At 37.9% G+C, this 11,425-nt stretch overlaps 1 protein-coding gene across 1 annotated transcript in view; it reads left to right on the top strand.

Moving 5' to 3' along the window:
• Positions 1-10,498, top strand: part of Atp1b3 (ATPase Na+/K+ transporting subunit beta 3) — a 19,438-nt gene extending 8,940 nt beyond the window's left edge. The window contains exons 4-7 of the mRNA XM_015486984.2: positions 1,192-1,376; positions 3,911-3,961; positions 7,285-7,371; positions 9,819-10,498. Coding sequence (XP_015342470.1) covers positions 1,192-1,376; positions 3,911-3,961; positions 7,285-7,371; positions 9,819-9,989 — 494 coding nt within the window. The 3' untranslated portion in view covers positions 9,990-10,498. The remainder of the gene's footprint in view (positions 1-1,191; positions 1,377-3,910; positions 3,962-7,284; positions 7,372-9,818) is intronic.
• Positions 10,499-11,425: the final 927 nt, after the last annotated feature.

Raw genomic sequence — 11,425 nt, 5'->3', positions numbered from 1 at the left:
TAGTTTTTTATATGATGAAGCCAAAATTTTGACTATATATATATATATATATATATATATATATATATAAATTACACCATATATTAATTATTTTTGTCTTTCACTAGACTAATTTCATTGAGGACCAGGATCAGATCAGACTTGTTCACTGTCCCACCACCTCATGCCTCAGTGCTTCTGCTGCAGAACTAACGTTGTATCGGGCATCGGGTATTTTTCCACCTCCTTTCCTTCACATTTCCAATTTCTGACCATTTTATTCCTTTATGCTTTTAAGTCCAACTAGCCACCTCAGTCTTAATAGACAATCTTCTCTGAACTAATGCTGTGTCTTACGTGGGCTGCTTTAACAGACTCCTGTCTGGTTTTCAGGATCCTTGTTATTTCTCCTTCTAGTTGGTTCCCCACATCACAGCCAGTCATGACATAAATATTTTCATGACATAAATATGGTCATGCCATCCTTGCCACTTCCCCTGGTTTAAAACATTTAGTAGATTGTCTTGGGCTCTTTGGTACAACGGTCCTCCATTCCTAATTCTTTTAAAACACCTCGTCTGGCCGGTGCCTTTCTTCATCAAAAGTGCTTTCTCAGCTTCCTTAACTCACCCCTGCCTTCTTCTCTCAGCCCAGTTGCCTTCCCATTAGTGGAGACTATCCTAATGCTGCATATCTTCATGACTGCAGTTACAATTTTATACTTAATGTTTGTCTTCCCTATAACATTGTAATCCGGAGTGGCAATGCTTTTTTTTAAGTCCTTACTATTGGTTTTTTTTTTTTTGTCCAAGCACATTAAAGATTTTCAGGTAATGCTATAGCCATGGCTGGTGCCACCTAATGGTGACAAAAGAGATTAATCTATGATCCAATTTGTACAGTTGTGGGAATGCAATAAAGTTAGCATTCTTCCCCTGAAGTTATCTAGGAATTAGCATTGTTTTTTTTTTGTTTTGTTTTGTTTTTTTTAATATTTATTTATTTATTTATAGTTATCGGCGGACACAACATCTTTGTTTGTATGTGGTGCTGAGGATTGAACCCGGGCTGCACGCATGCCAGGCGAGCGCGCTACCGCTTGAGCCACATCCCCAGCCCAGCATTGCTGTTTTTATCTTTGAGGAAAATCATCCAAAAGATGTTGTATTCCTGGTTGTATCTAATCTTTTTTTGACTATGTTTCCTTTTCAGCATATTCTGGAGAAGAACAGAGTAATCTCAAAGACTGTCCTGATGGAGTTCCTTTTGAACAGAAGGGTCCAGTTTATACTGCATGTCAGTTTCCTCTTGCCTTACTCCAAGAATGCAGTGGTATAGGTGATCCTGATTTTGGCTATTCCAAAGGAAAACCTTGTATTCTTGTAAAAATGAACAGAGTACGTACATAATTTACCTCTGCTGGGGCTTGTTTCTAAAATCCTTTGTTAAGAAGCTGACAGCTGTTTTTAGATCATTTGATTTGAGTTAATGCCTTCTTATTAAATGTTACCTCATTGGGGAGTAGTTTGCTTAAAAGGCCAGCAGTGATATTTATTGCTTTGAAAAATGTGTAGCAGGGCTGGCCACAGTGGTATACCTATAATCCCAGTAGCTCCAGAGGCTGAGACAGGAGAATTCCAAGTTCAAAGCCAGCCTCAGCAACTTAGCGAGGCCCTAGGTAATTTAGTGAGAGCCTGTCTCAAAATAAAAAGGGCTGGAAATGTGGCTCAGTGGTTGAGTGCCTCTGGGTTCAATCCCTGGTTTATTCATGGGTTATATTTAGCTTTTTATAAATATTTAATAGTAAAGGATAATTCTGTGTTATATGTGTATGTGATGAAATGGTGGAAATAGAAATAAAATAAGCAGGTGAGCTTCCTGGGATGTTGCAGTGGTAACAGCTTTTTGTTGTTAACAGAAATAGTGCCTGAACACAGTCAGTAGCAGAGTAAGGAGCAATAACGTTCATTATGTGAGAGCAGTAATGGATTTAGGGTCATTGTGCCAAGGAAGCTGCTGCCCCTCTATAGTGAAGTGACCCTGATGCCTGGCTGCTCTTTAAATAGCATACCACAGAGTTGCTCTGATAGAGCTGTATTTTGAGACCTTTCAAAGTCTCCCTTGAAAAGTGGATCATTCCTGGTCCTTTATTCACAAGATCCTAAGTTCACATACCACTGAAGTCACCATTGGTAAGAAAATTGCTGCCACCCTAGTAAAAATAAAACTTGAGTCTTCTGAAGTTGACAGTGCTAAATAAGATTTCCTGTGGGTAGAACCAGCGAGACCCTGAAGTGCCAGACTGGTCCTCTTGCAGCTTTGTCACCTGCCCTTTGAGAGACCACAGACAATGACAGTTTCCAGTTTGTCCTATAGAATTCTAGAGATCTTCTGAAAAATTGCCTGACAACATGGCAGATAGCCAGTAAATGATTAGTGAGACATTTCAACAAAAATTAAGGTTAACAAAATAAGCCAAAAGTAATGTGAAACTAGATGATCTGTTTGTAAGAGGAATTAAATTTATTATTATTTTTAATAGAGATGCCTTTTATAATCTTATCCTGCTGACAGTATCTTCCCAATAGAAAGTCAAAAGAAGGAGTCCCTGTCTGACAGGACCAACCTTCTGGCTTTTTTCCCTTAGGATGACCTTCCTGAACAATGGGAGTCTGAGACCACACTCACTTGAGGGGTTGTGGCTCTGCAGAACTTGACAGAAAGGGCAGTGGCAGACATAGGGATCTGTGTTAACATGTACATACCTAATAATATAGAAATTTTACTTGTATAATCCCAAAGTCATTACCTTGCAAGGCTACTTCTTGCTTTTGGTATTATTTTATATAGATTGCAAGAATGTTTGTTATTTGAGAGGAGTATTTGTATTTTAGAAGCATTGACATGTAAACTACATATTTATTCAGAATGCCAAAAGGTCCTCTTACAAAATAGAAGGATAAATACCTGTTACCATTCATATGGTTATAACTGACATAAATGAAGTAGCCTTGGTGCATAGTACCCAATTGTGCTAGGAATGTCTTAGGTAGATTCTTTCCTATGTGTGCTTTTGTGGAACCAGATAATTGAAATAACGTGACACTTAGTGGGCATTATGACTTAATTTGTTTTCATAAAAGTTATTTGCTCATGCCCGGAATCCCACCTACTCAGAAGGCTGAGTCAGGAGGATTGAAAGTTCAAGACTAGCCTGGGCAATTTAGAGAGACCTGACTCAAAATTTAAAAAGAAGGGAAGCTGGGGGTGTAGCTCAGAGGTAGAATACTTGCCTATTGTGTGCAAGTCTCTGGGTTCAGCACCACAAATTAATAGTTTATTCTGCCTTTGGAGAGTTTGTTTTATTTTTAATACCAGAGATTTAACCCTGGAGTGCTTTACTACTGATTTACATCTCCAGCCCTTTTTATTATTTTGAGACAGGGCCTCAATAAGTTGCTGAGGATGGCTTTGAACTTGCAGTCCTCCTGCCTTAGTCTCCTGAGCTGTTGGAATTACAGGTGTATGCCGCCATGCTCAGCTGCAGTTCTTAATATTTATATTAAATGATTTGTTCAACTATATAATTAGATTAGGTTTTCTGGGGGTTTTGTTTGTTTGTTTTCTTGTTTTAAAGTTAGCAAAGTACACAACTGTGTTTTGGTTACCTCTTTGTTAATGGATGTATTTTCTAAATCTCTTCAGGATAGCAGTAAGATGGTTAATTGGCAAGATAATTATTATATTGGCAAGTTAATTTTAATGCCCCCAAATCAAAGTAAAAAATAGATGTAACTGGGTTTAATCCAGAATAGAGTCAATCTCAACTTCTTTGTCTCTCATCCCTGATCTCTGGTCCCCAGCCATAGAGGAGAAGGTTCCATTGCACATGTATGTGATGTTTACACTAATCATTGTTTCTTAACCTTAGATAATTGGATTAAAACCTGAAGGAGATCCAAGGATAGAATGTGTTCCAAAGGTTAGTATTTTTTTAAAAATCTCAACTTTTAAAGCTCTGATGTTTCTTAAAATACTTTAGTATTTTAAGTAAACTCACTCAAGTGAGTTTAGCCATCTTTTTTCTTTCCTAAGTCCCCTCACTCTTCAGTAGCAGCTCTTCTTTCTCTTTCCTAGTGATGGTTCAGCGTGATGTTTTCTTTGTGTTTGGCCTCACACATATACTGTTTCACCAGTTTTGAGGTTCACACTCTTTCATCTTAGAGTGTAACTGTAGTGTTTTAATACTACTGTATCATGTTTTTTGTCTTGGTATGTAAATTGGTGTGCCAAACCTCAGTGCCATCTGAGAGTTGAAAGGTGGTGCATTTTCCAGAAGGTAGAGGTATTGTTTTTCTCCCCATCCCTACATTATTTTCCAGACTGCTGTGCATTTTTCATTTCATAACTTCTTTTGTTTTCTCTCCATGCTGCAAATACATCTAAGACAAATATGTAAAAGATGGGTAAGAGTTCTGAGGAGAAACTGTTAATTTGTAAACTTAATTCTGTTATTATGCTAATAAATATTAGCATTCAACCCCAATTGTTTTGTCAGAAGTGTTTTACCTAAATTGTTGCATTGAAATCACTTCTAAAGTTGTGGGAAAAAATTGTAATTCCTTCAATTCCAGGTGGTTTTCTTATTTGGGCACAAACTGCTTACTCATCTGTCAGAATCACTTGGGTCTATTGGGTTCCATCCCCATAGTTTCTGAATCAGTTGGTCTGAGGCACACGCTTGAGAACCCTGCTTTAGAGTATCATTTTAAATTTTTTGAGTATTTGATCACTATTTAGATTAGACTAATAAGCCAAGAAGTTTGTGTCCTCTCATCTGAGTAGAAGTCTACATTGTGACTGTCAGCAAGTTACTTTACCTCCTTCTGCCACAGTTACTTCTGTAGGAAACTTTAAGAACCAGAATCTTGGCTGGGCGCTGTGGCACAACACCTGTAATCTCAGAGTCTCAGGAGCCTGAGGTAGGAGGATCTTGAGTTCAAAGCCAGCCTCAATAGTTTAGCAAGACACTAAGCAACTCAGTTAGACCCTGTCCCTAAATAAAATAGAAAATAGGGCTTGGGATGTGGCTCAGTGGTTGAGTGCCTCTGAGTTTAATCCCCGATCCCCCCCTGCGACCCCCAAAGCCGTCAAAAAAAAAAAAGCCAGAATCTCCTACTGAAGACCCTGGGTTCAGTCCCCAGCACCAAAAACAATTTAAAAAGCCAGAATTTCACTTAAAATTACATGCCACACATCTAAACTGAGCTTTCTGAGAGAAATTCTTGTAAAGATCTAGAGAGCATGTACTGTCACTTCTTAAGACAAAGGGGCATTATGGTTTATAAGACAAAAGGGCATTATGGCCTTCTTATAAGATTATATCTTATAAGAAAAAGTATCATGTAACTCTCCGATTCTCAGGATTTGCTTAACATCTTTCCGGTAGAAAGTTTCTGAGGTTTGGTACTGGGCCTCAGCAAGGTGGAAGTGCTAATTTTCTGCAGTGTACCTGTACACAGGAGCTTTCGTCTTCACATGTGAACAGGCTCTGTACAAAAGCTTGGAATGGTGGGTCCATGAAGCCAATGTCACCTAAGAAGAAAACAGGCACCCAGGCCACAGGGGCAGAAACTTTAAACTCTTCCCCAAGATTTTCATTTTGCAAGTCTTTGGCCATTATCAATAAGTCCATGTAAACCTGCCCTTAAGGCTTTAAAGGCGTTTTTTTCCTTTGTATCTATTATGTACCTCTTTGCTTCTAGAATAGATGGGACTCATGATATTGAATAAAATCTAGATCTAACAATTCAAATTTGCTTTGAAAAGATGTGGTTAAGTACATAAAATAATCAAAATAGTGGGGGTGTTTTTTGTTGTTTATAGAGTTTTATTTTTGTTTAAAAGAAAAAAACAAAATTGGCAGAAATTCTTATAAAACTGACTCCTAGCCTAGCTCCATGAGAGCCAGGTGGAGCCCATGAATTTTAGAGGTGTGGCCACGTAGGACACCTGAAAGCATGTACAATATATTGTAACTAGTGTTTTCTGTTAGCATTGTCTATATCAAGTGTTCTTCAGTTTAAATCCCTTAGTTGATGCACGTGTCTTTTTATGCAGTGCCTGTGTCTTTTATTTTGTGTTGTGTCCTTAAATTTGTCCTTTGCTATCTCCTGCTCTTTCCACGTGTTCTTGATGTGGATCATTAGACCTTGTCCTTCCTGGAAGATGAGGCCATTACTCTTGCTTATGCTCTCTTGCTCCTCTTGCCTCTTGTTTGTGCATTTCTTATTCTTGTCCCCTGACATGTGAGATGATATAAGCAGAGAGTAGAACTTCTTGTTTGATTCTTAGTTTTGCTATATTATTTCATGTATGCTTTCAAAAGTAAAAATTAATGAACAAGGTCTGTTGGCCCACACCTGTAATCTCAAATACTCGGGAGGCTAAGGCAGAAGGATCACAAGTGTGAGGCCAACCTGGGCAACTCACTGGACACTGTTTCAAAAAATACAAAAGGTGGGGATATGGCTCGGTGATAGAGCACCCTTGAGTTCAGTTCCCTGTACCATAAAAGGAAAGAAAAACGAAGAAGAATGTACAGTCTGGGAATGAGTGGTGGAGTGCATGCTTAGCACGCACGAGGCCCTGGGTTCCATCCCAACACCACACAACATAGAATAGGTTTACTCATCTAAAATTCAAGTGTTTAGTAATGTTTATAAAGTTTTTAAATGCCTGGAATACCAGGAGATTCAAAATACTGAATGGTTTTCATGTGCTCAAAAATAAATTCATGGGAAATGTGGATAAATTTCTGTCAGTGGTTTCACCTGGTTGTGGTCATTATGGTTACCTACCATAATTTCCTGTCCTGAGTGCTGCTTTCTAGATTGGCAGCTTGCAGTGGCCACTGCTTTCCAGATAATATTTCCACAATGTTTTTATTCATCTCAGGAAAACTTGGTGCCAAACCTGGTGGTGTAGTCCTGTTGTCAGAGGCCAGAGAGCTGGCATTTGAACAGTTGGAGAGCAGATAAGACTTTACAGTAGAACATCTGTAAGTTAGAAGGGACCTGGTGAAAAGAATGTAGGTTATGCAGGTCATTTTTGAAGAATCGGGATAGTCTGTGTCAAAGGGTTTTATTTTAGTTACTTCAAGTATCTTCTCAAAAATAGACATAATATAGTTGGAGTAGCAAGATAGTTCTCCATAGTGTTTCCAATTGATTCTGCTTTAACTATAAACACATTTTAAAATTCTTTTCGTGTCCTAAAATGGGTTTCTTTTGCTTTCAACTCTAGGATGGAAGCACAGCAATTGTAGAAACATATCCTAATCTTGGAGTTATAGACTTAAAGTATTTTCCATATTATGGGAAAAAACTGCATGTAAGTATTTAGAAGTTATTTATGTCATACTTACTCTTTTGGGAAATTGAACTATCCTGTCCGAGGTAGGTAGACACATGATCTATGAAATTTGTGCATCAGCGCTTTGGGCTTTTAAAGACAGATGGTGAGGGCAAGTGGAGCTTCCCTGTCTACAGTTAAGAACACAAACCCAAGCAGACAAGTTAAAGGATGATTGTTTTCAAAATACCATTTTCTCTTTCATTATATGCTTATTCAGTATGTACATATTTAGAGAAAGTAGAAGAGTACTAAAGAAATCAGAAAGCTCATTACAGGGCTGGAGTTGTGGCTCAGTGGTAGAGCGCTCACCTAGCACGAGCGAGGCCCTGGGTTCGATCCTCAGCACCACGTAAAAATAAAATAAAGGTATTGTGTCCAACTACAACTAAAAATATTTTTTTTAAAAAAAAACCTCATTACACAGATATAAAAATATTGTAGTACAGTTTTGTCCATATTTTTTCTAGAAATATATATATGTTCATTTATAAAATTTGGACCGTTTTGTATATATACTATTTATTTATTTATCTATCTATCTATTTATTTATTTATTTGCAGTGCTGGGGATTGAACCTAGGGCCCATGTCTATTAGATTAAAAGTACTCTGCCACGGAGCCAGTTTCCAGCCTCTTTCATCTTTGTGTTTTGAAATTCCATCCTTGAAGTGGTTAAAATAATACATGGTACAGAGTTCCCAGATTTTAATATTTTTCCTCACTTGTCTTAGCAGTCATCATTTTTTGAGTACATACATTTCCCCCATCAGAATGAGACTAAGTTTTTGCACTAAGTGCATTTTCAGCAGTCTGTGGTCTCCAAATCTGGACTAGTTCCCCAGTTCCTCTGTTTCATGTTCTTGTATTCCCAAGTGTATAAACCATTTTTGGTTTACTTTATGTTCCTTAGTTTGGGTTCATCAGTTTTTCCTGCCTCCCTCCCTCTCTGTCTTCTGGGCACTTTTGTCAGTAGTGCCTGAGAAGAAATGTGTTCTCAGAAGGGACATGGTGTCGATTAATCCAATTGATAGTGATGTTAGCTCGTTTATTTTTTCAAGGTGGAGTCAGCAAGGTTTCTACACTGTCAAGTTATTTTTGCCTTTTCATCAATAAGTATCACGTACCGGGTGTGCTCTGAGAGTCTATAAACTACTGTTTGGGCTAGAACTTTAGCATTTGTTGATTTTTGCCTGAGTCATTTATTAGTGGGATGGTTCCTAAAGCCAGGTTGTTCGCTTTCATCTTTTTCCATTTGATAGTTGGCATTCTGCTGTACACAAGAGCCTTCCCTTCTCCAGTTATTTATTTCTAGCACAGTAGACTCGTGGATTCTTCTTTAATTTAGGGTTAATAATCTATAATAATTACTATTTTGTTGTTAAAATTGTCCCAGATTTGGCTAGCAGAACGTCTTTAGACTGGCTACTGTGTCCTTTTGACATGCTCCCATAATTCTCTGAGCACTTCCTTATATTCTGGCATCACAAGGTACTCTAGATTCATCTTGCACACTTTTCCTGCCCCAGCCCAGGAATCAGCCCTGGTTCCTTTTAGGAAGAATAGTCTTTAAAAACCATAATGAAGCTAAAATAATCAGGAGTATGTTTGCACCAAGTTGCACAGTGACTTAAAGTAAGGCTCTGTATACCTACTATACTACATATAGGATATAGACCTAAGTAAAATCAGGTAGATCTTGTGACTGTTTACCAAACATAACATAAGAGACCATAGTGAACACGTATCTTAAGTTGATTTTTACTTCCTGGGGCAGCATTATAATGAGCTTTTAAATCCTAGTGTTGCCTCTGCTGCCTTTTGGACCAGTGTATATCACACACACAGAGCAGTCAAAAAAGTTGTCATAAAAAATACGTTTTTTAAAAAATGTTTTTTTAGATGTAGATGGACACAATACCTTTATTTTTATTTATTTTTATGTGGTGCTGAGGATCGAACTCAGTGCCTCATACACACTAGGCAAATGCTCTACCACTGAGCTATAACCTCAGCCCATAAAAATACAAATTTTAAAGTTTCATATTATAGAAGTATATTATTGTATTTCTAACCCAAAATAAATCTAGAAATTTTTAAAATAAAAAAGACCTTCCCACATGTGGAGGTAGTAGAAGCCTTCTATTAACCCTTGAATGAAAAGGTATATTCAAACCAAGATTATAGAATGTTTAAACAATATACCATCTATGGAATTACCATCTATGGAATACACTCAAAGCAGTATTCAGGAAAATTCATAGTCTTCAACACTTCATTTTTTAAAAAGTAAATAAGGCAAAGAACATGACAGGTCTAGTTAATATATTAAAAATTTTAAAAATTTGCAGAGTAGTCAATTCCTAATAAAGTATAGATGAAGTTACTATGGAATTTGAATTCATTTATTTTCCTTTATTTGCCAGGTGGGATATCTGCAGCCATTAGTTGCTGTCCAGGTCATCTTTGGATCTAATAGTACCAGGAATGAAGTAACAGTTGAGTGCAAAATTGATGGATCACCCAACCTAAAAAACCAGAATGATCGTGACAAGTTTTTGGGACGAGTTGTGTTCAAAATTATAGCACGTGCATAGTATGTGTAGGATGTCTCCACAGAATAAATGTTGTGTTGTCTGTCTTCATTTTGCATCAGCTGGACCTGCCATTCTAGAATTAAGAGATCACCTTGGAGAAGGTGTGTGGTACATGACACTGGGGTGACATCATAACGTGCTTCCAGATCATAGTGTTCAGTGTCCTCTGAAGTAACTGCCTGTTGCCTCTGCTGCTCTTTGAACCAGTTCATTCGCCTGATAGGGACCAGTGAACACCTGATTCTGAACACGTAGGATGGGGTCTTGCCCTCTTTTTATGTGGTTTAATTGCCAAGTGTCTAAAGCTTAATGTGCTGTGCTATGTAAATATTTTATGGATTTAACACTGGTTAACTGTTATATTTTGATGCCAACAAAATTTTAGGGATAAAATGGTACCTGGCCAACATCAAGTGACTTTATAGCTACAAGCAGTGTGTGTGGAGAAGTTCTGTATGTGAGGAGGAAAAAAAGAAAATAAAAGTGGATCTAAAAAGTGTTATCTTGGATTTTTTTGTAAAATTATTTTTTACATTCTGAACTAGTCTGTGGATCTTTTGATTAAGAACACAAATGTTTTGTTGTAAACCATGCTTAAAAATATATATATGGGATTATTTTAGTGATGGATAAGTCTCCTGTAGTGGATGTATTTCAGTCCATAGAAGACGCTACAGCGTCTTTAGGTTAGCCAGGGTTAATAAATATGAAGCTAATTTTTTATGAAATTAAATTCATAAGACTTAAATTGTACAATAATTTGTGAAATATCTTATTATTGCTTTTATTTAGCAGACTGTGGACTCCAATAAAAGATATAAATTGTGGAATATAAAAACTTGGAACTTATTCACAGCTTGAAACCAAGTTAAGTTTTTTATGGCACCTTGTTGGTTAGTGTCAGGGGCGTTTCCTCTGCTGCTTTAGGTGTGTTCTTGGTGGGACTGTCATAATTTGAGCTACTTTCTCCTCTGGAGAAAGGTGTGCTTCTCACATAATCTGTGGATTTTTTTTAAAAAAAAGCCCTGTTCCTATTTTTACTTTGTTCCTGCTTAAAACAAAACAAAAACAAACCAGTGTGTATTTCTTGAAGTTTTCTGTGTTGCTGCAGTTGAGACCATCAGGACAGCCCAGCTGGCTCAGGAGTGGCAGTGTGGAAAAGCCATGGGGGCACAGGGTGGCTGGGCCTGACCAGATGGGCCTCTGTGGCCTAGTGGCCTTTCTGCTGGTTGCCCAGTCAGGTCACAGTGGCAGTGGCTTTTACTTCAGAATTCTTTGCAACTGAAGAAAACGATTCTTGCAGTCTTTCGTTGTGCTGTTACCAGGCTGTGCAGCACAGTGCTGTGGTCTGCAGCAAGGCGCCACTGCCACTGGCCTAGTGTGACAGGCGCTCAACAGCTGTCCACTTGGCTCCCGTGCACTACGTTGTTACTGAT

The sequence above is a fragment of the Marmota marmota genome, unplaced genomic scaffold, assembly GCF_001458135.2.
Source record: "Marmota marmota marmota unplaced genomic scaffold, marMar, whole genome shotgun sequence".
NCBI lineage: Eukaryota > Metazoa > Chordata > Mammalia > Rodentia > Sciuridae > Marmota > Marmota marmota.
This window is presented reverse-complemented; position numbering and strand designations above follow the sequence as displayed.